Source organism: Scomber japonicus, chromosome 6 (genome assembly GCF_027409825.1).
Source record: "Scomber japonicus isolate fScoJap1 chromosome 6, fScoJap1.pri, whole genome shotgun sequence".
Classification (NCBI taxonomy): Eukaryota; Metazoa; Chordata; class Actinopteri; order Scombriformes; family Scombridae; genus Scomber; species Scomber japonicus.
In genome coordinates, this window is record NC_070583.1 from 9,944,866 (window position 1) to 9,972,165 (window position 27,300).

General features: G+C 40.0%; 3 protein-coding genes across 3 annotated transcripts; all 3 read right to left on the reverse strand.

Annotated features, from left to right (window-relative positions):
* Window positions 1-2,600: 2,600 nt before the first annotated feature.
* rinl (Ras and Rab interactor-like) lies at window positions 2,601-14,056 on the reverse strand. The gene is made up of 11 exons (XM_053320849.1): window positions 13,731-14,056; window positions 13,306-13,471; window positions 9,680-9,791; window positions 9,057-9,129; window positions 8,702-8,790; window positions 8,454-8,536; window positions 7,591-7,822; window positions 6,031-6,705; window positions 5,540-5,857; window positions 5,270-5,401; window positions 2,601-3,878 (listed from the first exon to the last, which is right to left on the reverse strand). Coding segments are annotated over exons 1-11 (2,259 nt in total). The 5' UTR covers window positions 13,733-14,056; the 3' UTR covers window positions 2,601-3,501.
* Window positions 14,057-15,774: 1,718 nt separating this feature from the next.
* sirt2 (sirtuin 2 (silent mating type information regulation 2, homolog) 2 (S. cerevisiae)) lies at window positions 15,775-22,563 on the reverse strand. The gene is made up of 16 exons (XM_053320626.1): window positions 22,416-22,563; window positions 22,234-22,280; window positions 22,007-22,052; window positions 21,046-21,156; window positions 20,862-20,903; window positions 20,627-20,733; window positions 20,262-20,318; window positions 20,083-20,151; window positions 19,754-19,883; window positions 19,587-19,646; window positions 19,419-19,474; window positions 19,251-19,327; window positions 19,082-19,133; window positions 18,906-18,973; window positions 17,943-18,009; window positions 15,775-17,039 (listed from the first exon to the last, which is right to left on the reverse strand). The coding sequence occupies exons 1-16, from the start codon at window positions 22,429-22,431 to the stop codon at window positions 16,899-16,901; spliced, it is 1,146 nt and encodes a 381-aa protein (XP_053176601.1). The 5' UTR covers window positions 22,432-22,563; the 3' UTR covers window positions 15,775-16,898.
* Window positions 22,564-24,264: 1,701 nt separating this feature from the next.
* On the reverse strand, window positions 24,265-26,451 carry dmac2 (distal membrane arm assembly component 2; the record flags this gene model as incomplete). Its single annotated transcript, XM_053321061.1, has 5 exons — window positions 24,265-25,051; window positions 25,153-25,315; window positions 25,484-25,623; window positions 25,977-26,057; window positions 26,225-26,451. Coding segments are annotated over 5 exons (786 nt in total), but the record flags the coding sequence as incomplete, so codon positions are not given.
* Window positions 26,452-27,300: the final 849 nt, after the last annotated feature.

Sequence of the window (27,300 nt, forward strand, 5' to 3'; positions counted from 1 at the left end):
ACATAACAGTAGGTATGTAAAATAATAAACATGACATACACACAACTACTTTATAGTAAGTGTTTCAACTTCAACTGCTGCTTCAACTCCTTTCAGTGCTCAAACCTTAAATTTTACTATATCTTCATTCAGTGCTTCAGATTTAATGCTGCAGCAGGTTTTAGTAGCTTAACGTCTACTACTTCCTCAACTTAACTGCTTTAACTTCAATGATCTCTGCAACACTTTTACAAGCTTAACATAGGGATGATTTTTGTCCTGTATATCATAAAACAAGTGGTCAGTGGCTCATTAAACTGCATTTTGGTATGTAATCCTTTCTCATGTTCGTAGATATCTTACGAATGCAATGTTAGAAATGGAAAAACCCACAGCGCTGTTCTGTGCAATAATGCCCCCCGAAATTAATTTGACGTCTCTGCAGCTTTCCAGTGCTTCTTAACTCTTAAATGTATTTCTGTTGGTGCTTTAACACTTCTGATTCTTCAACTCCTTTCAGCACTAAAACTTCTATCACAACTTTAACTCCTATAATTGTGTCACCTTCAGCTGCAATTTTACATTTTTTAATATAATGCTTCCTTATTACTCCTTAAAGCTCCAACTTCTCAAACATAGGTAAATTAAGACATTGCAAGTACAACTACAACTATTTTGTTTGTTTCTTGGCTGATGCATTCATTGGCATCTAGTTAGACCTGATTAGAATCTATGATGTAATCTGTTTTACTGTTGTAAGTAGTTAATTTTGCACAGTATGGTCTGGGTGAAAGAGTGTGCAATAGAGGGCACTGACCTTGCAAGACATCTGGAACATGGATGGACACCGAATCAAGTTTCTGTTGTGTTCCGTGTATGAGGTCCTGCCTACTCCATCAAACCTCCACACATGGGGGAGTTGACTGAGAGCCCCAGCTGCACGCTCCGCAGAAGGCCGGACAACCTTGAGTATGTCCTGTCCTTGTGTCGGTCAAGTCTGGCGGATGAGAAATTCTGGTGGCGAGAAAAACAGATTCTAACACAGTTGGATGCTGGGGTGGAGCAGGCAAGAAAGAAATAGAACAAAACAGAAGCCAAAACAATGTTCTAATGGCCATTGTTTCGCCCTCTTTCTCAGGTCAGGAGAGAACGCAGCAATAGAGAGGAGCAAAAGCCTATGACAAGTTACTGAGGGATGTGGAAAGACTAACCTTAAGAAGAGGCTGAAATTTCCAGAGGACATAATCCATACTAGCTTCAGACCCAGTATTGTCCTCTGTTACAAAGAGGTGGTTCTTACCAAGTTTACGGTGTGTTGGGATGAGAGGATGGAGGCAGCATCATCTTCAAGGCCTGGAACATGTTGGTAGAAGGCAGTTGTATTGATTTTTTTTAGGATATTTGCTGAGGAGACCTTATGGACTGCTGGGAATTGGAGGCCCGGCTAGGAAGCACCTGGTAGCCGACATCTCCAAGCAGGCAGAGGTAACATCCGCGGAATGAGCGGTGGCAGAACCAACCTGGCAAAGGACTAACATCGTAGAGTTGAGTGGTGGACAGTGGGGCTTGTATCAGGATGCTGGTTCTACCATCTAGCCACCCTCCAAGATGTCATGGCCTTAAATTTCTGAAACATTCAGGAAAGGAGAACTCAGGCCCAGTTTGGAGGGAGCCTTTACATTTGCATATTATCATATTTGTTTTTTGCCTTGATGTTTGATCGCAATCTCCAAGCGTTTTTTTCTTATAGATTTTAAAAAGGTGATTCAATACTCTGCATGAAAACAAATGATAGTAAATTTGATAAACTCTTAGTTGCATTTCACATTGCAATTTCAATGTAAAACTGGTTAACTATTTAAGATATTATGCAGAGATATTGTGTGTCTACTCTGCTTATGCTCCACAGCTTGACAAACAGTTACACTGACCTATGCCGACACTATAGTCTTTCACAAATTGGTTGATAAACTGCTGTAGTCCTAATGGAGTTTAGGTACACCAATAAATCTAGGCGTGTGTGTGTGTGAGGGAGGTTGTCACATGTGCATATGTGCATCAATAACTCTTGTGTGAGAAGGAATTTCTAAAAACAAATCTAATGGAGTCTACCACTTGGACAGACTGCTATTGTTTCTGAGCATATTTGAAAATTGTATAAACTCAACCAGATTTTATTCTTGATATTTCCCTGTATGGATATGGTGCTTGAATTCAAACATAACTTGTGAACTCTACCCTGCAGATCGCTAATAAAAACATTTACAGTCAAGAGGTTACAGGCAACTGACAAAAGGGTTTATACTGCCCTCTAGTGGTACAAAGGGAAAACACACATTTTTGGATTATTTCTAGGTGTATTGTCTTGGTAAAACCTTTGATATACACTACTGCTTTTTGAATAGACTTACAACGATGCAGCAGTACATAGATGTAAATTTAGAAAATGCTTAGCTAAGGTGGTATTTTAACATGAATAAATTTACTCTTGGTGAAAAAGAAAGACAGAGCTTCACAAAGTCAGTGAGGAATAGTTAACACAGTTGACGGTGTATAACACTTAAAAAAGCACACTTAATATCAAGTCATGATGGTGAAGATTATTTAAAGTTTAAAAAAAATTAAGATCATCTTTGAGGCAGAAGAACTCCACAAGCATACAAAAAACATCTTTCACAAGATATTTGACCAGTTATCTACCTGGTCGAATGATCAAAGTAAATCCAAACTTTCTTTTTAGGTCTGTTTTGGTCTCCGCCATCCCCTGAGTGAAATATCTGCATCTTTAGCTGTGAAATGCTCCACTGTGTTCACTAGCTAAGCGCTAACGTTATTTGCCTTTGTCTGATGTTGCAGGAAATTCTGGTAGGAGCAGAAGCTGCCGTAAAACAAAAACTATCTGTCTTATTCATTTATTGTTTTTGCATATTATTACCTTAATATTAATGTTTCACAAATCAAAAATTACATTACATTAAATTAATAAGCATATAAAAGAATTCCAACCCATTTTGCACATTAAAAAATTTAAAAGCACCTTAACATGAACATGTTTCTGCATCAAATAAGATCTAAGCTTTCTTATGTTTACAACATTTCTGAGGAAAAAGTGGACTGATGGCTGGTGACTGGGAATATATTATTAATGGATCAATGTGATCAGTTATTTAATGTACAAAAGTCACCCAAGTATCAGCTGAAAACAACAATCAATTTTTTTATTGTGGTTTCCACAAAACATGAATACCTCTCTTTTTTGCCTTTCTTTTTCCCTTTTAGATCTTGACCGCTGATCCTCAAACAAATACTGTACTACAGTATGAGTGACACAACCTTTAATAATTCAGTGTGATAATGACACTGATTTATAGCTCTCTGTGGCATATGCGCATGACAGGATATGCTGAGTTTATGTGAGAGCTTCAGGCAGGGTTTGACCAAGCGAAAAAATGTCGAGATAATTTCACCACCTCCCAACATGTAGTCACACAGTTATCTCAGATCCTTTCTTCCTATTTAGCCTTAGAGTCCTCCATTGTCTTCATCTCCTCCAGCAGAGTCTGCTGCTGCTGTCCTCACGCTGTCGCCTGCTTCAGCATCTGCAGAGCATTTGTTCTGCTGACACTCATCAACATCAACAGAACATTTTTCTTTCTCACTTTCTTCTTTACTCTCAGTCTTTCGTTCAGAGTCCAGTGAGCTCCTGTCACGGCATGCCTGTCTGCGAATGGTCCGTCGGTTCTTGCTGCGACGAGATTGGTTGCAGTGGAGAGTACGCCTGCGATGCCACTGATTGAGAGAGTGTTGGGCTTCAACGCTGAGCTGACGGGCAGCCAAGCGTGGCCGGAAGCTGCTGATGTAGTAGAGAGAGGCGTATAGAGTTGTAAGGTAGTAGCCTCCTGTTGATAAGGGGAATGTAGAAAGCAAGACAGTCGGTGAGATCTAATTATGACTAAGCAGTACCTATATCTCTATAATCAGTTAGAAACAATCTGTTAAATGAGCTGTTTGCATGTGGAGAACAGGAATTATTTGCACTTTTTAAAGTCCTTCCTAAAAGTATTCACACCCCTTCACTTCCCCCACATTTTGTTATGTTACAGCCTTATTCCAAAATGGATCAAATTCCTTTTTTTCTCATCAATCTTCACACAATACCCCATAATGACAAAGCGAAAAACGTTTTTTTTAGAAATGTTTGCAAATGTATTAAAAATAAAAAAATATCGTATGTAAATAAGTATTTATACACCCTTATAAGGTCCCACTGTTGACAGTGCATGTCAGAGCAGAAACCAAGCCATGAAGTTAAAGGAATTGTCTATAGACCTCCGAGACAGGATTGTATCGAGGCACAGATCTGGGAAAGGGTACAAAAAAATGTCTGCAGCAAAGAGCACAGTGGTCTGGTGGTGGCAGCATCATGCTATGGGGATGTTTTTCAGCGGCAGGAACTGGGAGACTAGTCAGGATCGAGGGAAAGATGAACGGAGAAAAGTACAGAGAGATCCTTGATGAAAACCTGCTCCAGAGCGCTCAGGGCCTCAGACTGGGGCGAAGGTTTACCTTCCAACAGAACAACGACCCTAAGCACACAGCCAAGAAAATGAAAGAGTGGCTTCGGTACAAGTCTGTGAATGTCCTTCAGTGGCCCAGCCAGAGCCATGACTTGAACCTGATTGAACATCTCTGGAAATCTGCATGAGAAGAATGGGAGAAATACCCCAAATACAGGTGTGCCAAGCTTGTAGCTTCATACCCAAGAAGACTTGAGGCTGTAATTGCTGCCAAGGGTGCTTCAACTAAGTACTGAGTAAAGGGTGTGAGTACTTATGTACATGCGATATTTCAGTTTTTTTATTTTTAATTAATTTCCAAAGATTTCTAAAAAAAACATTTTCTCTTTGTCATTATGGGGTACTGTGTGTAGATTGATGAGAAAAAAAGGAATTTAATCAATTTTGGAATAAGCCTGTAACATAGTAAAATGTGGGGAAAGTGAAGGGGTGTGAATACTTTCCAGCTGCACTGTACGACCAACATTACCTATTTCAGATCGGTATCTGTGAATACGTTGTCCAATAAGTGCAGATAGGAACCCCAAATCCAGTATTGGTCGAGCTATTCTAACTACTCTTTAGAACTAGTTTGTTTTAATCTGGTAATGTGCAAATCTCCACTAATGTAGCAGTTACGGTTAAATTCAAGGCATCTTACAAATCAACCAACTTGTCCACTACAACGTGTTTTGGTAATAATTTGTGTATGAGAATGAGTGTGTCTGCCGTACCCTCTCCCTGTAGCTGTGTGGGGTCCAGCAGCTCCATCATGTAGTCTGTGTCTTGCTGTAAGGTGACCACTTCACTACGCAGCAGCACCCATGTCAGACAGGGCAGGAAGTCATCTGCTCCAAACACTGTACCTGTGTGAGAGGAGAGGACAGGATAGTTTATAGATACTTTACTGTGATTTCAAACACAAATGTGCCAGTTGGACACAGGCAGCCGCATGGACAAAAGTAATTGTTTCTATACTGGGCATTAACGAAATGTGAGGCTACCTGAGGATGCATTGAAATTCATGCTATGGTAGATACTCTTGCAGACTTTGAGCAGGGCTTCGACCTTCTTGTTCGGGGAGTAGGCTTCATGCATACTAGCCCACTTCTGCTGGATCCGGTCCAGGGTCACGGAGTCAGGAACTCCGACTCCCGCTGACCCCCCTAGCCCCTTCACCCCATACTCCTCCAGCACATGCAGGTTGTTCTTAAGTTGCTGGAGGCTACCGTCATTGGTACGAGAGATGTGAATGCAGGAGTAAAGGTGTGTGGCCACAGGCTTCAGAGCTACCTTGTGCAGGGCGAGCTCCACCACAGAGTCTAAAGAAAGGTAAGTAAGGAGAAGTTAGAGGCCTGTTGATGGAGGCAATGGCACTAATCAATGACCCAATGAGTTGAATCTACCTATATGTTCTGTTATCATATTAACAAATTCTGTATTGAAAAGTACATTTATATTAATGTATTGTCAAACTGACAGTCAGCTCACTCACCTATATCTGCGTCATTTAAGTCAGTCATGCAGTCCAACATTGCCTGGATTTCTGGATATTCCAACAATGTCTCCCTAAGTGACGTGAGCGATGACCTCACTTCCTGTAAGAACTCTGACCCTGTGACCCCCATAGGATCAGCCCCTTTCTTCATCGTCATCTCCACGAATCCTTTTACAGCATCTGCAAATGCCCCACCTCTACGCTCGCTCATCTCCTGCACACGATTGATTAGTCTTTTCTTCTGACTTACGAGCCCACCAAGAGCCTGGCCTACCGCCGAGAGGCGATGTATGACTTTGTCAGCCAACCGGTGTGCTGACGGGCAGTGGGGTGTAGGGCTTGGTGTCTGAAACTCCTGCTCTTCCTCTATGCTGCTGATTGACAATGAATCGAGCTCCAGTGACGGGGGCTGGAGGAAGGAGGAAGGCCTGGGTGGAGGCAGCCAGACTCCATCCTCAATCCAGGAGACCCTATGAGGAGACTGGGGCACTGGGCTGCCATGGGGCTGCAGCTCAGATGCTGGGCTGTCACACCTGACAGGGGAGGTGGGCATGCTCCCAGTGCTCGCTCTGTTGGTGAGGCTGGGGGTAGCATCACGGCTGGGTCTCCTGAGGACCACCCCTGCTGGTATGGAGATTGGTGGTGAATCTGCTGATTTTGCTCTGATTAGACCTGGACATAGAAAACAGGGATTATGAACACCACATGGGCGGTGAATTAACTGAACTCACATAAAACCTGAACATAGTAACTAATATATACAGATATGGCAGAAGTAATAATGTTTTGGAGCACAAAAACACACTGTTTGACCACCTTTTACAATTCTTTTGAAATTCCATACAGTGAAACTGCATGTGTGATTTACCGTTGTATTTGAAGGGCCAATTAAACCAAATTACATAAAGCCTGTGTCTGTTTTATCTGTTATGAGATAGTGGTGAAATAGTCCACATTTAAGAGATGGTTTGACATTCTTCTTGTTTGTTTTCTAGCAGAGAGCTACAACTCCCATATCTGTATGGTAAACATAAAGCTACAGCTAAAAGATTGTTAGCTTAGCATAATGACTGAAAGCAGGGGCAAAAACAGCTAGCCTAGCCCTGTAAACAAAATAAACCACCAGAACTTATATTCTTTATTAATTAATACCTTATTTCTAGTAGAAATTATATGTTCATAGGCAGGCTGTTTCCCTTTCCTTACAGTGATTATGCAAAGCTAAGCAAATTCCTTGTTTTGTTTAGCTTCATATTTAGCATACATATAAAGTCTTATCTCCTTATCAAACTCTGCCCCAACATATCATACTATTTCTTTAAAGTAATCACAGCGATGTCAGTGGATAACTGGAGCATTGTTTAGGGAAAAAACTCATCGCAGTTTTGTGGATGTCTTCAAATCTAGAGAAGAAATATAATAACTAACTATGTGGTCAAACATCACTACAGGAAGGTGACTAAGAACTTTATTAGAATTTGGGTGAGTAGAGCAGCAGCAACAACAGAATTATAAAAAGAAACTCTGCGTTTCTGCATAAAAGTTACAAGTTCTGACCTGAGCTGTCAGAAATGGCAGAAGAAGGTTCCTGGTCCAACGAGATGGCTCGTTTACTCTGTATCCCCGCCCCTGCCCATTTACGGGTGGTGCTTAGGCGTCGCTCTTGCCTGTATTTTGATGGCTGTGTGGGAGACTTAACATCAGGTGTACTACTTGTTAGCCATTCGTCTCCATGTTCACGAAGGTAGAGGGGATTGATGACACACAGGGCTCCGTTGGCTGATGTTAGCTAAAGAAACACACATATACACAAACACTGTAATGAATTGGGAAGGTAGGACAACACTGTAAACCATCAGTGTATTAATGGATTCATTTATATTTCTGTTTTCATTTGGGGGCAGCTGTACAAGCTGTAAGCACAGCATTGACATATTATCTACCTTATAAAGCTTATACGGCAAACAGAAGCCTATTTACACAACCAGCAGACAAAGAGCAACATTAGCCTTCATTTGGAGTCCTGGAGTTATGAAGACCCAATGAAGGTCTCGTTTTGGCTTTATTGCTCCACGCCAACTCCTGAAAAATATGTGGCCCTTTAAGTGCTAAATACTCCACTATGTTTACCAGCTAGCCATTAGCTTTGTCTGGCTGATGTATATTAGCTAGAAATTAGTTGATGATATTGGAAAAAACTAAAACAATGAGCATTAAAGATGCTCAAATGCTTTGCAGAACTGAGTAAAACTGCAGAGCTGGGTGACCCCTTCTACATTACACAGAGTCATTTCATCCATGATTAATAAAACAAATATTGATACATGCAGCTTTAAGGTATTGCGAAATATGCTGCCTCACTTGCAAACATAGGGAAATAAGGAAGTCATTGTAATATCATTGTACTTTAACACACAAACCTGTATGGAGCACATTACAGTGCTTGGCTCCCTGTGAGTCATTTCATCAGTCTGCAAGTCAGCCGGTGAACAAAGCCAAGTTTCTGCATTAAAGAGGTATTATAAATTACATATCTATCAAACTACATGATTCCAAATGCACTTTAGTTAAGTCAGTTGGCAACAAATTAAACTAATTAAATAGAAAATGCAAATATTCTTTGCAGATTTTTTTGCTACAAGAGAAAGAAATATATGGAAGGACTCACTGGGTTCAAGCTGAGAGAGACGAACTTTGCTCCTCTCGGTTACACTAGAGATCCACGGAGGAAAAGATAGACAAAGAGCCAACACATCTCTGACGGAGAGGAAGAGATGAGGAAGATAATATTAATCAGACCAATCTCACATATTTGCATAGACAGTAAAACGGTCACAGCTCTGTAGTAGTCCAAACGTTCACTGATTAGCTTTTTAACTAACTGTAAAATATAAAAAAGTGCAGTAAAAAACAAACATAATAACAGCAGTGTAGCAGCAATTCAATGTATGCTTATTGTAGGCTTGTTTGCCTATCATATCTCTATAATATGATTTACCTTGGGTCAATGTGCAAGTCCTTACCTGGTCAAAGAGTAGAAGATCACCAGCTGAGCCAAGTCCGAGAAAGACAGACGAGAGTCAGAGAGCTGGAAGACTAATACAGAAACAGAGAGAGAGAGTGGGAAGCATTGCTGTACTTTCATTCTAAAAAGTTCTGTCGAAAAATGACTTTCCTGTACACATACTGACGCCCGAACCAGGAAGCCTAAAAGGGGACTTCTAAAAAAAAGCCAGTGTGACCATCTGTTTCATCAATTTTAAGTCTGTTATTTTCTGATAGCGTGTGGTTTCTAATGCTGAGAAGGTTGCTTCTGCATAAAGTGTCAGTCAAATGAGAAACAAAGATGAGAGTCAACTCTTTAAAAAAAACAGTTAACTGTGCCCTGGAGGTGTGTATGGTTTCATTCATATCTAATTATCTACTCTCACCTGTGCCTGCATTCTGTGCTGAATTAACACTTTTACTCAACAGTAGAAATGAAGGCTACTGGATCACAGTTCAGTCTGTCAGTTGTGGCAGAAGTAATGATTCATAAAATAACCAGTAAAAGCACCATATGAGGAAGTTGGAGCTGAGCCATGCCCATTTGCACATACGCACACATACAAAATGAACTGTGTGCTCTCATGCAGTCGGTCCATACCTGTGCCTGTGCATTTGATATAATAATCAAGAACTGCTTCATCCTGTCCTCCAGCAGACACACAAAGAAGGCTGGGCTGAGACGTCGCAGAGTCCCGCACAATAAGGAAACTCTGGAGGGAGACACATTGACTCATTTCAGTATGTGAAGTGTTACGGAAGCTTGTTGAGCAGAAAGGCGTTTTCTTTCAACTGTTCCCACTGGCGACTACACAGCGGGGCTCCATGGCAACGAGGTAGCAAGAAGAGAAACACTAAAGTGTAAGCACAAAAGGGAAAAAAGGAAATGCTGACAATTTAAAACAAGAGAGGAAAAGCAGCAATACTGCATCTAAGACACTATTTATTTCCATGACAGCCTGGATTAATGTGAACTTGATAATGAATCATGACAGATTGTTGATGTGACGAAATTTCCAAGGGTTTAGAAGTGCAAAGTACTAAGCGCTGTTTGCCCACACATTAAGCTGATATTACTCCATAGTGGCTATGAATACTATCTGAGTGTGTACGCACAGTGGCATAAGAGCCCTTCAACTTTTTCATATTTCGTTGCGACATTTTTAGATGCAAGGCCTTATTTAAAATGAAGCCTTTGTCAGTGGCAGTAATGCTTCCGGTCCACCTGATGATGACCCTACTGACTTTCAACAGAAGAGTTTGATTGATTTGATCCATCTCTACAACAACTTCATTGACTGCAGACAGTGGAGTATGATTGAAAACTAGGGGGAAAGCTAGCTGGGCCTTGGGTGGAGATGGTTATGTCAAACTGCTTTTTACAAGGTCACTTGACCTAAATGTAAGATGTGATCACTTTCTTCATTCTTCATATATTCTCTTCAATAGGGTTTAAGTCTGAATCTTTTCCGGATTTTCCTTTCTTCAGCATTACCCAATCTGTAACTGGTCTGGTTGGTCTTTAACTTTACAACCATCTGTACCAGCTTTTAGGCATGCTAGCTATGTTGCTCTATGGATGGCAATGTTGGTCTGTCAGTCGGTCACTCTGTCCACCACTTTGGTCCAGACTGAAATATTTCACTAACTATTTATATGGATTGTAATGAAATTTGGGTCAAACATTCATGGTCTCCAGTCAAAGAAGTGTACTGACTTTGGTGACCCCCCTGTCTTTCCTCTTGCACGCCCATGAGGTTGACATGCAAGGTTTTGAATGAAATGTCTCTACTGTCATGAAACTTGCTATGAAGGTACTCCTCAGATTTTATTGTAATGATCCCTGAAGTTATCATCTAATCCCATCATCAGGTCAACAGTTTAATTTGTCTAGTGCTTTATGAACAAATACCATCAGCCTCTATTAATTGCTAGTTAGCAAATGTTAGCATGCTAACAAGCACTAAGATGGTGAACATGCTGAACAGCAAAATGTTAACATTGTCACTGTTAGCATGTTTGCATGCTGACTTTAGCATTTAGCTCAAAGCACCCCTGTGTCTAAATAAAAGCCACTGGCATGGTTGCATCTTTACTTCAATTTTAATACATTTGCAAAGGTTCTTGCAAAAATATCATTAAGGGCTACTCCAAATGGATATTTCTATATATCTAGATATAAAAACGTAATGTTAAATGAGAGGCCCTGAAAACCTGTTTTCTCAGTTGTTTCACCATAAGTAACGGGGTTCTACAAAAAAACACAATAACCCTTTTTTTTTTTTTTTTTACAAAGTTACCACACTTGTTTTTTTCATGTGAGAGAGCTTTGTGGTCGGTTTTTCTCTTTTCTCTGTGCTCTTCATACTGGTTTGAGATGGGAGGAGCTGACTTGGAAAATGGTGATGTCACATGTTTCCGTGCACCAATCTGAATTTTGCAACATTTGAATTAAAATCTAATGACAGTTGTGAGGTCATTTGGGTATGTTGCCAGGCATCAATCTAATCTGATCTGAGGTTTTGACTCAAAAGTCAAATGGTCTAAATATCATAACATCATTTTAACAACCAATATTGTCACATCATGCACTAAAACCTTGCTTTGGATTCACAAATGTTCTTGCAAAGTCTGTGGGTCCGATCGTGTTACATTTTTGGAAACAGTGACTCAGACAGAATAAACTGTAGGTTGACACATAATTAACTCAGGTAAAACAAAGCGCATGCAATCCCAAACACAGTAAACCAACAGCTCGCTCATATAGTTACATCACCACCACTGAATTCAAAGGTCTCAAGCATCAGCACACATTTAAACACGCACAGAGGAAGTGGCTTTTATGTTCAGTATGCACAGAAATAGAGACGAGTTCACTGCAAGTCACCAAACTTTGAACACACACAGACACACATCATGGCATGTTAATACCGTCTATACAGTCTATGGTTTATACAAACGATTATTTCACCACTGATTGGTAACAGCAACATTTAGACACATACATTTCATCCATAGGAAGGCGTGTTGGAAACCATCAAGCAGAAATGAACAAATTAACTTTTTTGTTTAGCTCAGAATTTGAACTCAACTGTGCTACAACTGTAATGTACATTAAGACACTGTTCAACTCTTAATTTCCATTTAAGAGTATTTGCACTAAAAAAACAAAACACTCTTTACTGTTTCCTGTGACCACATCCTCAAAAGTCTATGACTTATATCTGCTAGTTAAAATTTTGTATTTCTGAGTAATCATTTGCATATCAAAACTATGCATCTTTAAAACAGTACATATGCAATCTACCATTTTCTTTCCTACTCACATTTTGTCTTTGTAGGAGCCGTATCCATTTTGTTATTTCATTTCCCTAATAAACGCACGCTTATATTCAACACTACTTCTGCATTCAGCCCCTTAAGAAGTGTTTTTTTGTGTTATCGGATGTCAGATAGAAAAAAGGAACTACTTTTGTGGTGCAGAGATGTGCATGTCAGTGCTCAGTCATTCTGCAGTTAGAGAAAATTCAAAATTGAAGTGCAGCACATAGAAACCCTTGCAATATGTATTCAATATGTCATTCAGCGATATAAGGCTTGCAAATGTAACTGAGACCCTTAGTTTCACATAACAGCTGAATGGATGGGTAAGTAGGAAATTGACCAAGCGCTGATGGGATGATATAAATTGAATGAATGAAGGGAACAGGTAGGGGAAGCAAAAGGGAGACTCAAAAAGAGGACACAGAGAGAGATTGGAAAGTAGAAAGATTGGATCGGACATGGAAATATATATATATAGATCTTAGATTCTGGCCAAGACGTGAAGAGTAAGATTTGGACAGGAAGCCTAATGGCCAGTTCATCAGATTTTCATAGTGCTCTGAATTTGGGATTGTGATAGAAGAACAACCAGAATGTAGGCTGCAACAATTATACAGTGTTGGATGCAGTTTGGACTCCATTAAATGCCTTCCAGTGTGTTAAAACACAGACATTTAATATTCCACTCACTAATTAATTTATCTTAAAAAGTTCAAATGTATGGGCAATGTTAAACATTTAGAAAAGCCAAGAATTTGCTTGAATGTGTGGATCTTACTCATTTCAGTGGATTCTCTGAACAAGTGAAACTGCATTAGATGTAATTTATCACATTGCTTTAAATACTAAAGGGTAAGACTACTTGATTGATTGATCTTTCTATTGAGGAGGAGGACAGCTCACCCCAGCAGGTGTTCCACAGATAGCAGCATGGACCGCCTCTCTGTCCCAGGGTGGCCCGGGGCACCAGGCCTCCTGACAGCCCCTCAGCTGTTCCAGGAGCGACAGCCTCCTCCTGCTGCTCCTCCACGGTATGGCTGTCGTCCCATTAACCTGACTGTGAACCGCCCTGGAAACAAACATATGGACACATTTATATGCATGTAAAAAAACTAATCAACAATTAGCAACACAAGTGGATAAAACTGTTTTTGCCTTTATGATTTAAGATAAAAAATCACAAGGTTACAATATTGATTTATTAGGTAGGTAGAAGCTGTAAGATTAGACTTTTTTGGACATTCCATTTTAACAATAACAAAAAAACAATTATTCAAAAAACAGTCAAACACACGTTTAATGATAGCATAAAAATGGTCGATACTTACATGTGTTGGGCTGGTTCAGTTCATGCGAGTCACTTTCCTCTAGACTATTTGGAAACTTCTCCACATGTTGCAATCTTCTCTGACTTGAACTCCTGCTTTCTGCTTGGCCCAAAACGTTGCTTCAGAGCTCAAACCGGGGTAAAATAGGAAGCTTACATACTCCTCAGTAACACCCTGTCAAGATGTTTGCTGTATCCTGTAATATTTTTCACATTTCAGATCTCTGCTGTATGGCTGCCACGTTTGTCTCAGTCTACCTTCTGTCACAAATGCTGGCTTTTAATGCACTTTCAATTTTCATGTCAGACTTTTCAGCTGATCTTTGATCACAGCACTGTCTTTGCCCATCCCTCAAGTCTGCATGTGGTTAACCTAGCTCTGTGCACTGTGTGAACAGAGAAATGACAGTTTCTTACTGTGTGTTCTTTTAAAGAGCACTGCCTATTTTTTTCTCTCTACAGCACCATCTGTCTTTTACTCTGAAAAGATGAATAGTAAAGACATATCAGTTGAGAAACACAACTGTGAAATCATCAGTGTTTATCACATGTTACTGATTTTATCTTGCAGCTGAAGAGGAACACACAGAATCAAATTTTAGTCTGTCAGTTAGAGATGTAAATATAGAGCAAAAGGAGTTGAGAAACAGAACAAAGGCTGGATTTTTTTACTTTACATCAGGGGGTTTCATGTCTATTTTATCTCATGCACTTGCAGGTTACTGGCTGTCCGAAAGCCCTGCCTGTCACAGAAACCGCAACCAGAGGTGTTGCTGGTTGGTCAATATTTCCGGAGAAAGACGTCGCATGGTCTTCCTTTTACTTGCAGCACAGTCACTTTCTGTTTAAACCATGCTCTGCCAACACTATTATCAATAGATGGCAATGCGTGATACAGCTGGTACCAATGAAGTAAAGCCAGAACCAGATAATAATTAATAGTAATAACAATTAACTAATAAATAATAGTGTTGGATGGTAATGATCACTTTAAAATGAATAAAGCCACATTGATATCACACATGATATTAGTTTTAACCACAGGCCTTGATGTGTGAGAGCTACACCCGTGTACAACGGTACACACAACTGTAATTAAGCTCTGTCACCAGGCAAACACTTTCAAAAAGTCAGGATCAGCACTTCAAATGACTCAATTTGTAATGTATTTTGTTCAATGTTCAAAAAGTAAATTATACATCAGCAAAGTGGAACCAAATTGTCCAATAACACTACCTCAACTTATCAATTGTGCAACTGATATACTAAAATATTATGATAGCAATCACTTCAAATGGTGACACTGAAGTAAAATTTCAAAAGACACAGCTGATTAAATTCTGGACCTACATGAAACTTCAACAACATATCTAACTCTTCTTGTTCTGAAAATTGACTTTTTGAGCCAGCAAGATCTTCAATATTTACTTATATCCATTTATACTTTGTTTGAAGCTTTACTCCAAACAGACACTCAATTACTGATTGCAAGAGTCAAATTAAGGAGCTATGGTACATGTATAATATAGCTCAAGGCCAATGCAGATCTCAACATTTGAGCACTGAAAAGGTCTGAGATATATCATTAACATTTTTTATTAGGATCCCTTAAATGATGGTCTTTTTTTATAGATATGTACTAACATTTTGTACTTGAAAGATACATTTATCAGTGCTCTCTGGTAGACCAGCTTTGCAAACAAGCCACTGTTTAAATTGACTCAAACTGTGCTTCTTGTTTCTATAATGACATTTCTTCTTACTCATCAGCCTGCATGTGTTCATACCCATGTTACTATCAGTGATACGCTAATATAGCCCCTGCTCATTTATCCATCTAGTTGTACTGTATAACTAAGATTGTGGCATTTCATATGGAGCATGATAGTATGATAGAACTTCATGGCAGCTAACGCAATCATTAATTAACTTGTGCAACAGTGTCGAAGCCTGCATATAAAATATACCTCTATATGGTTGAGTGCTAACAGTATGAAGATAAATGAACTCTCTGACACAGTCTCAACAAAAGTAAACAATTATGAGCTTTAAAAAGGTAAAATTTATTGCATGACTTTTGCATTGTCCATTATGATTATTATACAAGATGTTAGTAATACTGTGTTCACTCCAAGTAGTTTTTTTTATTTGATGACGCAACAATTCATGCGCTTACCGATCGGCCCAATCAGTTTCCAATGAAACCATAGCCACTTTTATTCACTTACAACTTACTTCAGCAATCCATGTTTCCAAGCTGCTTGTGTCTCCAAAGATTTGAAAATAACCAATGACTGCTTCTTTCACATCATGAACAGTGTGTTCCATGAGATTAAGAAAACGTTAGTTTCGTAAACATGTGGGAACATTGCATGAAGGGAAATTACAGAAATGAGCTCCAACAGCAGTAGAAGGTCACAAAATAATTACATTTTAAAAGTTCTACATAACCCTTTGCATATTAACCTACTGTTATATTTACAACCACCTCTACCAGGAAGTTTTTTTATTATCTATGTTAATTTTATGAGGTTGCTAGCCAATCAGACCAACATATTTTGGATATTGGAAAATATATTAAATAAAATACAGCCTGGTTATCTTTTGAGAGGGAACTTGTTCATAAATTAATCTGTAACCTTGATGGCATGAAGAGAGCTGAAGGGGCTCAGCCAAATCAGTCCAGTAGCTCTACTCAGCTGGTGTGGAAGTAACATGCCAGCTTACCAAGAATAAAGCACAGACATGATCACACTGCTGAGGTTTTACACCCAATAACCACCATCTTTGCTCAGTTAGTGTAAGTACTTGAAAAAATGCCACAGTCTACTGCAGCAAAAATTTGCCCGTGCACAGATGAACTACCTCAGATAGAGATTAATGTGCTCATCAAAAGAAGCATTTGAGCATTTTAAAGTGCAAATAACTGATATAAACAAAAGCATGGGATGCCAGATCGTGTGTTCATTTAGAAGAATTAAATGTCCGCAGATGAACAATGAGCATCTGTCTGTGTATTTCACAGACACCTAGCACCCGAAGCTTCAGCTGCAACCACAAACTCTGCTTCATATTCTCCCTTTGAGGGCCATCTCCAAACTGTGACATCACAAACGTTGCTTGTAATCTTTTTTTTTTTTAAAGAAAAGGGGGGGAGCTTTCTAATTAGTTACTCTTCCTTTTTGGGCTCTGGTGCCACCGATGAGGAGCTCGACTTGGCCGCAGCTCCTTTGCTCGTGCCAGCCTTTTCTTGCTTGTCCTGACTTTCGATCCTGGCATGCTCCTGCTTCACCAGCTCTTCCAGCTCCACCTGCAGAGACGAGAGACAAAGAGAGAGAGAGAAGCGGAGGCAAAACAGAGAACGTGACTAATGTGATACACGTGGAGGACAGACTGGCGACAGCTCGGTTAAAAAAATAAATAGCTCACAGCCCTTGTACGGTGCTGACATGCAAAGACGACTTCACACAGGAAAATCAAAAAAGAGTCACCATGACATTTCAAAGGGTCTCAGGTTTTTTTGCTTCTGCTGCAGCTGTACACAACACCACGTTCTGCCTGCAACAAGCGAAGCGTGCTAAATTGTCTCCTGTGTATATATATAGGCCTGTAAGTGCAGTTTCATATTGACGTTTTAGTACAGTTCTATAAATACAGGTAGAAAGCCAATTATCGAAACACTAATACTCATTATATTAAGACTAGACCATTGTCATGCTAAATATCATAGAGTCCAATGAATTTACCAGCAGACTTATAACACTGGCTGGTCAACATATGAGCAAGCTTTATACTTTTATTCAAGTAAAATACCATATTTTGGTTTTCATAAAAAGTAATCCATCTTAACATGGAAGAAATGCTTAATATGTGTTGTTTGTATGTTCATTTTCACCAAATATTTCATTTAAGTCATGCATATATTATAAAGTATATGTAGGATCAAATAAGAGATGTGGTATTGGTAATTCAAATTTGAGTGACAGCCATGATGACACTGATATGAGGTTGTGACTTAATTACTGTACTGGTTGCCTTGGGCCTACATAACTCTTGACTGAGAACTGACGACAGTATTAACTGCTCTACTGAAACTGCAATCTACTGATGTGTGTGTGCCCCTACAGTCAACAGAACTGTGCTCAAGCAACAAAGACAGGACGTGCCTCCCTAAATGTGCACTGGATTCACACAAGACGACTCTGTAACTCACCTTCCATCCCAGCAGGTCAGCTAGAGCCAAACAGCCGTCATCACACGCACTGATGTGAGCTACGTCTCTGGAGAGAGGAGTAAAGACCCTTGTGTTAGAATCTGCACAGCCTTCGCACTGTACCACTCCTATACTAATGCACATAGCAATATTTTAATACCGACTGTCTCTAAAATGGATACAGATCCCATTTTTATTTTTCCCTTCTTTAAGCTGTTGATGTATCAGTCATTTACAATTTGCAACAGAAATGTGTATAAAAATATGACCCTAACCCTAACCCTTTGGACTGTAGTTACATGTTTTTCACTTTGAAGCTATGGTTTATTCGGTGTGTGGTTTTAGACACACATTTGAGCATCAACGCAGTACTGCTGCTGCAGGTGAACAGTTTCACCTTCATGGTGGTTTTAAAGGTTGTTTTTTTTTTTGCTGACATGCATTGTCAGAAATGACTGGGTGGTTTGTCAATACCACCATGAATGCAAAACTACTGCTTTTGAATTGTATGATGACTATTGAGTGACTGGGTGATTATTGAGTAAGTTTAAGTAAGTTACTGAGCAACTACTTTAATTGTAACATTCAACTGTTCAATGTTAATTGATGCAAGAATGTAGTACAGAATACAAGTATCTTGCTCAATCAGCATCATGGAGAACTATGTTTGCGCCCTCTGGTGGTGCATACACCAGAGGGCGCCCACCTTTAATATAAAAATATTATTTTTTATCATTATTGATCATTTCGGCCCAATTTTCGGCCAAGCGTTCTCATCATCATCAAACAAAACCTTTCCCTCAATATGTGATCCAGTGTATTTGGAAATCATAATATTGTATGTACTGGACTAGCACATCTCACACCTTCTGAATTCAGCTCTGTTTTTACATAAGATATAAACTGTGATGGGAGGACAAACATAAAAACTGTAAATTAGAAGTTGCTGCAGCACTTTATCACCTGTACGCCTTTTCTGAGTCAAAGTCCATCCCTCCTCCAAAACCAAGCAACCCCATCATAGGGTCAGCCTGCACAGAGACAAGCACAGACACAATCCTGTATAGAAAATCAAAGAAACACACCAACACCAGAAAAAACATGAATGAAAATTAGTTGATGTAGGCCTGGATGCTCACCTGCCCGGCCTTCTCCATGTTGATGAGCAGCCTGGGGCAGCTTTTTGAAACCCTGAATGCCACAAAACCAGAAATGATTGAGACACAAAATCATTTACAGAATATTTCATTGACTGCTATATGTCGTTAGCTGTTAGATTTCAGGAATATGAAGTTTGATCTGCGGCACCTGCTGACGAGACTTGCAAACGGCTGCACTTGCAGAGACGTCCCCATGACGATGAGAAGATCACAACGAGGAAAGTCCTGAAAGTTAAAAACAGAATGTATAGTACAAAGAGTTTATTACATCACACCGACTCCAAAACACCTGTACGCTTGCAAACCATCTGCTCACCATCTTCATTGAAGTGAAGAACCGGACAGGTAGATTCTCTCCAAAGAAGACGATATCTGGGTAAACAGAAGTGAGGAACACAGATGACAGTGATATGATGGATATTATATAGCATATTTAGCAGTTGTGTTTTATAAAGAAAAAAAGAGAATAAGTGGTGTGCCTGACCTGGTTTGACAAGACTGCTGCACTTGTCACATCTGGGAATGTCATCAGAAAAGATTTTTTCTAGAAGGCAAAAGGAGTAGGTTAAAGTCAAAAACAGCAAGAAAAAAAACTCAATAATCTAGGGGTCTTGGTGTTGTAATGTAAATGTTAACGAACTTCAAAGACACCTTTCATCCAGTCCAGGTTGTACTCCTTGCGGCAACAGAAGCTGACACAGTGGGATGTGTAAAATGTTCCATGAGCTTCAATTAGATCGTCTCCCTCGAGCCCGGCAACACGCTCCAGGGTGTCAATATTCTGAATGATCACACACACACACACACACACACACACACACACACACACACACACACACACACACACACACACACACACACACACACACACACACACACACACACACACACACACACACACACACACACACACACATCAATGTCGAGTGACTTCATGTACAGTGTGTTAAGTGGAGAGTCTGCCAGTCTGCTTTTCCCACCTGTGTGTAGCAGCGTTTCAGGAGCCCCTTGTCCTTCAGCATCTTCATGAAGTAGTGACAGATTGTCGGCTAAACACCAATGAAAATGACCACATGAACTTATATTTTACACAAAAATGTTTCAATGTGCTTTTAATAAGATTACACTTTCAAGATATTGTAAGTGAAGGGTGTCAAACCTTAAACTGTCCTGGGTAAAGCTCCTTAGCCAAGGCAAAGAATGGCTCTGGATGTTTCTGAGGTAGAAGGTGGAGAAAAACATTTTAAAAGGTGGCAGTGAGGATCAGAAAAGTAATGCCACATAAAACATTTGTTTCTAATGACAGAAAGTTGCCTGACTGAAATATGGGCTTTGATTGAATGATGTTCACTCGTGGCAATAAGCTGATGTAAAGTATGAATCCAAAAGATCTCACTTCATTGTTAAATTTTTAAATAATCAGGATACAATTAATGTTCTAACTTTAATCATGTAGGTTAAATTCAAATAATAGCTCCTCTGAGAAAGCCCTTATATACTGTGCGATCCTAATCTTTAACAAACCTTGAAGTAATCTATCTGGAAGATAGCCTCTGGGTAGGGCAGGTTATATTTCTGTAGGTTCGCATACAACCCAGTTCCAGGAGAGCGGAAATCAGGGATCCCAGCCGCTGTGAATGGAGATTGTGTTTAGAGTTACAGGTTGGAAAACAAATGGAAACATGAAAATGAAGTTAAAGTTGTTTGATACTTATAGAAATACTTTTTTGTGCTGTGATATTAAAGCTGAGATACTCACATGTGGATATACCAGCTCCAACCATGCAGAGGATGTTTTTACCTGTGTGGAAGCAGAGCAGCTTTTGACTCAACCAGTGTAACTGCATTATGATAAAAGGGTTGAAAGCACTAAATCAATCCACACATTAAGCCCTTATAGATGAGCTGAATGGATGGAGCATAAGATGCAGACAAGAACTCACATTTGCCACTCTTAATGTATTGCGCCACTCCCTCCAGGGTCAGATCATCCAGAACTTTTTCCGCTGAGCCGAGGCCCAGGGTGCTGGAAAAGAGGTTGCGCAGGAAGTCCACTGGCAGGAACACAGACACAAAAATACAGTTAAAAAATATATACAATGTTGTTGTTCACAGCTATTATTTTTGGAGATATGGGGAAAGAAGTCTGATGTCTAGATGACCATTGCAGTTATACAGGGTGGGTTGGCTAACAAGAAATGCTATGTTATACTGCAAGATTTAAATTATTTTCATTGAAGACCACAAATAATGCATGCAAATAAAATCAACAATATAATTAAACAGCTTTGCCATGAATTCTACATTTACAAAGCTTATACATTTTCAGGTTTTGCTGACATTGTTGGATTATATTGAATGGTGTTCCTAATATTTCATCCACTCCATTGCCATGAGGGGGGCAAAATATTAGGAACACACCCACACACAATACATATATACAGCCACTGGCCATTAGATAGACCTGTGCAATCTAATTCAATCCGATACAACAGCTCTGCTTTAAATTCTACCTTTTTTTGAAGTTTATCCATGTTTATTACTGAGGTCGTACTAAGTGGTGGTGGCGTACTGAGGTGCATTACATTGAATGACCTTCCTAATATTTAGCCCCCTTCATGCATGTTAATGGAGTGGACAGAATATTAGGAACACCACTCAATACAATGCACCCTAATACACCACCATCAGCCGCTATGGCCTCAATAATAATCATGTAGCAGAATGATCACCTTTTTGACAATGTCAACAAAAATTGAAAATATATAGGCTTCAAAAAAGTAGAATGTAAAGCAGAGCTGTTGTATTGGATTGGATTAGGTTTCACAGGTGTACCTAATGAAGAGGTCAGTGAGTGTATGTTATTTCATGTTACAGATGTGTCATGTGACTGTTTCCACATACTTTCTCCTGCAGCCTCCTCCTCCTCACTGCTGTCGTCTGATTGCTCCTGCAAAAGGAAACAATGCTGACATGTCATGATTGATATTGAGCAGCAGTGCGCAGTCATTGTGCTGTGTCAGACGCTAACAGATGAGTTTTAGTGTGTGTGTGTGTGTGTGTGTGTTGACAGCCAGCAGCACCTACCTGCTAACATGAACTCCCTGCTGTATGTCAACAGTTTGTCTTACCTCTGGTTCAGGTGTAACTTCCTCCTCTTCTTCTCTTCTAGGAGCTCCTACAAATGGAAAAAAAATGGAAACAGAAGCACACCTTAAACAAATGTTTCTCCGCGTCAACGATAGCTAGAGTGGTGAAACACGGTCCGACCGTCAAACTGTGACTCAGTTTTCAGAGCAGACAGCCACCTTACCTGCTGCATCAGACATTTATCCGTCTACTGAGACCCTTCGACAACAAGGGTCCGACTGACAAGATATTTAATTCCGCTCTTTTAACAAGTTGTGCCACACAGCTAATTCTCAGCTCGTCTTGTTTTTGTCCGTGTTTGTTGTGACCCAGTTCACACAGCGCTGATTGGTTCTCCTTCTTCTTCTTTGGTTTGACCCAAGCCCACAAGGAAGTGAACTGGGTTTTGAAGCTAATTTAATATATTGGTCAAACCGTTGTTTGAGCGTCATAGCTCCAGTGAAATTACTCGTTTCACTGTCAAAGTTTGTTCCAGTCGGTGTGATAACGTTTTGAAAGTATAGAAGAGCAGCGCTGTTTAAATGTTTTATACGCAGTCTAGATAGTCGGAGGGCTAAACCGGAAGGTAGCCGTTTCGACCGGCGGAAGTCTCTAGTAAGCTTGCTCTATGGATACAAAGTACACAATGTGTTATTATCATGCATGCTTATGTCTTTACAGTGAATAATGGCTTTTTTGGCTTCGTGCGCTACTGAACAACTTTCATAGGAATGAACGGAGCCCCACCAGCAACAATGTATACATAAATAGTTTTCCTGGTGGACTACACACCCACATCAAAGGTGCCTACCGCCACCTACTGTACCGGAGTGTATAACATCACGACTTAAAGGTTATGGTCTGGATATTACACCTGTTTTGTTTAAATATTTAAATAAAGGATTTTGAACCTGCAATTGTTTTCCCTCTGTCTCTAACAGACCTGTGACGCTCTACTGCCTCTCATAACTTCCACCTTGCCCTTCATCTTCCTCTGCACTGAACTTCCTACATCCTCTCAGCACATTAACCTGACACTGTCCTCTTGTTGATGTATAAAGTAGCACTGAGTCATGTATGTGCTAATCTTACTTCTCACTCTGACAGACTTTTGAATTTTGTAAAAAATCTCTACCATTAGTGTCATTATTCCAGATTTGCCAAGATGTGATTACTCTGTGATGAATTGGTGGTTTTGCTTCTGATCTCCCAAAACAAATATCTAAAATATCATTAGAATTTTTGTTTAATGCACTATTAGCAAGTTTAACTGCAACCTCATTTCCCTCCATTTCGACATCTGCTAGTATCCAAAAGAAATGAACATTAATTCCTAGTGGCTGTAGAATTAATAAAGATCATATACCTTTTGAGCTCCTCTCAAAAGGTTTGTCCTGATTTTATGCTTCATATTACATCAGCAGAATCTGAACATATCACTACTTTAGTACTTTAACTTCCTCTACACACTGAAGACTGATGATTTTTTGCTGCAGCATGATTGGTTCCTACCTATTTATTCTGTTAAATATCACGTTCTAGTATATAAACATGATTAACATAAGAAATGTATAAACAGCACTTTTCCCACTACTAAAAGGTAGGCAATAATAATGGCTCACAGATTTCCTGTAAGTACAGTTCTCATTAAAACAAACACCTAAATCAACGTAGATGGTGCCTTTACATACAAAAGCAGTAGTGATTCCTTCATCCTCATTCACTTTCTTCTCAGTCTAACTGGTGTCTTCACACATCCACTGTGGGGTCGGACACTGCAGCAGTACAAGGCTTACACTGGATTATGAGCTTAGTTTCCTCACATAAGCTTCCATGCTGAAGATTAGAAATACATACAACCACACTACAATGTGTGGTCATTATAGTTTCCTTTGTGTGTTAAATGTAAAGATTCACAGAAATGTCATAAAATTACCAGAGTTATGATTCTGGACAATAAAATCTTTATTCAGTATATTTACATATTTACATTTCAGCAACAAATGACTACCATACATGTAGACAAGGTGCAATTTTCTTGAGACAGAAACATGATTTTGCATTTTAAATAGTTAATTTGATATCATAAATGCTCACATTCTTGACAATAAGTTGATGGGAAGATGACATACTTGACCAAGCAGACTGTGATACTCTATACCTTGAGAGATGATGCCAAGTAATCCAACAAACTTGAGGTAGTCCATTTCTCCTTTCACACTTGCTCTAGTTTATTTTGTCTTTTCCCCATGATGATATCTGGTGATGTTTTCAGTGTCCAATTTAATTTGGGTTTATAAAAGACTAATTTATGGGGAGAGCACCAAGACTCGTAGATGTAAAATTCTAAATATCTTCTGTGTTTGACTTTCTGGGTGATTAGCTTAAACTGGGCCTGGTGAGGTAATGAAAAAAGATTCTTGATGGCTGAGTTGCTGCAATTATCAGACTTGCACGGGACAATAGTCTCTCTTTTTCTCAGTTCATCGCTTCTCTCTTTTCTCCATCAACACTCCGCCTCTCTCTCTCGCTCCCTCTCTCTCTCCCAGACTAGCACATGATCAAACAGCAGAGTTCCCTTGGAGGACTTTCTCTTTTTCTGCGTGTATCTCTCAATTCTTCTGATTCCTGTCCCCGTCCACACCCTACCTCTGTGCTTCCATCTGCCCCTCCTTCTCCTCTTCCTCCTCCTGCTTCAAGCTGTGGTCGTAGCCAGTGGCTGTGATCTGGCACTGTGGTAACATCTCCTCTAGAAGGATGGCGACCAATCCAGGACTGGAAATCCCTGGGAGGGATGACATGTCCAGTCGCCGCAGTCCCCTGCAGCATACACATATCACACAAAAAGGAAGAATTTAATAACAGAGGTGACTGGTGACAGCCACTAGACTACACTGTGACAGTTTGGATAATTGAATTACTTGAGATTCCTCAGGGCAGCCAGGCCGCCTGTAGTGATGCGTGGACAATGAGAGATGTCCAATTCCTCTAGGGAGTCCTGGAATATATGCAGCCTGGCCAGAAACCAGTCGTCTACTTCAGGACACCCTCGCAAGGACAGAGTCCGCAAAGATCGTTGGCGCTCTGAGGGAGTACAAAGCAGATGACAATCACTGAATATGATTGAAATTAATTAACAGTAAAAGTGTCTAACAGAGTAAGAGTAAGAAAATGAGGTTATAGCAGAAGAGGAGATTTTGAAAGGAAAGAAACTAAAATAAAGACAAACAAGGCTGAGTTGGAGCTCAGTACCTAGGTTCCCTAGTCCAGTGTAGTTGATGACTGTGTAGCTCAGGTCTACTTCCTCTAGAGGGGTGTCTTTGTGATTCAAGAAATCCCAATTGAACTTGCCCCTCTGGTCTGTGTGGAACCAGGCTGGCTGGCCAAGAAACCTGAGGACACGATACAGCACAGATGATCACATGAAAACTGGATTACAGCAGTACATCTGGGATATTTGAAACTGTCATTTTTACATCTGATGTGCATCACAACAGATCATATAAAAACATGTTACAAGACACACTAATGCTGCATATGAAAAAAACAGTATACGTTACTACTAATCAATTAGTAGATCAACAGAAAATATAAACTGTATAAACTATTTTATACATTTTTTATTTCCATGTGCAGCCTGGCAGCTAACATGAACATCAATTTAAAAAATATGCACATACAGATGCACATTTTTATATGCATCTGTACGACAAAATGTGTAGAGGCCGGTGAACAGGGCACTTACCTAAATCTTCCCTTCAGACTCAGGATAAAATATGCTGCTGCTATGTCTCCCCCATAAAACTTCTGAGTGTAGCCATAGTAACTGTGAAAGACAGAAGGAAAATCAGTGATGGTTCTCTACGGTTTCAGGTAATGACGGTAACTTTGGGGATCACTGATCAGTGATGGATCTACATCGCCTCCTTACATCAAAAATCACAGAGCACTAAACATGAAGCATTATATACTGTGTGTGTGTGTGTTTCTTACGCGTTCTTCTTCTGAAGCCCTCTCCTTTTCAGATTTGAACTCCACTTCATGAGCATCTCTACGTCGTAGTAACGCTGGGCGAGGTACAGCAGGAGCCTCGTGTGTAGAGGAGGTGGGCTCGCTGAGCTGGAGCTCCATGGTCGCCTGGCAACAAGGAGGAGCGCTGACCTCTGGCAGCACTTGTGTAGAGCCTGGGCAGAGGGGCAGAGAGACAGAGGAGAGGACAGAGACACAGAGGAGAGGACAGAGACACAGAGGAGAAGACAGAGACAGAGAAGAGAGGACAGAGACACAGAGGAGAAGACAGAGATAGAGAAGAAAAGACAGAGACACAGAAGAGAGGACATTACTGTGAATACTGACTCGCAAGTAAATAATATAAGATAGAGGAGTCTCCGGCTGTCTCTCATATTAACCACGCTACGTCTGAACCTTTTATTCTACTCATTAAATCCTGTCACAGAAGCTATAGTCACTGCTAAAGCCTTGAGAGACAGTTTTATTCTGACGAATACCTGAACATAGAGGTTAATGGTTTCAGATATCAAAAATACACACTAAAACCGTCACTAACACGTTTAACAAAAACTAAATATATGGTTAAACTCTATCTAATAAACCTGATACCTTCAGCATGCTGGAGCTGCACAGTCTAATGCTGGAGCTAACACGAGTTAGCGTTTAGTAAACAACAGAGCCTTTAAACACTGACATGTAACAGACTATACACTGACATTTAATAAAGGTAACATAACTGATATTAACTAGTCTGGTAACTCGAGTAATTAGTCCAAATTTGAAGGGTAACTTACTGTCAAGGGTGCCGACATGATAGCAGCGTTCAACAGTAACCTGTAAGGGACACGCTTCCTCCTTGCGCTTTTAGCAGTCAGTTGTTGTTCATAACTTTCACCACAGGGTGTCGCTCCACGTGCGTCTCTGATACTGACCAGGTGAACCTGATCTAACCTGATCTGGTATGGTTATTATTATTAAAGTGGAGTAGTGTTCAATGTTAAGGCGATACATGGAACGGTGTTACGTAATTTACTTACAAAATAAAAGTAAGTGTAATC

Bases quoted from the DNA above. Each gene is read 5' to 3' on its own strand.
- sirt2 (XM_053320626.1), bottom strand. The intron at 20,152-20,261 runs GTTTGACACCCT...ATTGGTGTTTAG, and splicing joins TTTACCCAGGACAGTTTAAG to CCGACAATCTGTCACTACTT. The intron at 17,040-17,942 runs GTGAGTTACAGA...TCGTCTCTGCAG, and splicing joins CTGACCTGCTGGGATGGAAG to GTGGAGCTGGAAGAGCTGGT.
- rinl (XM_053320849.1), bottom strand. The intron at 9,130-9,679 runs GTATGGACCGAC...TTTCTGTATTAG, and splicing joins TATCAAATGCACAGGCACAG to TCTTCCAGCTCTCTGACTCT. The intron at 5,858-6,030 runs GTGAGTGAGCTG...ACCTTTCTTTAG, and splicing joins CTTAAATGACGCAGATATAG to ACTCTGTGGTGGAGCTCGCC.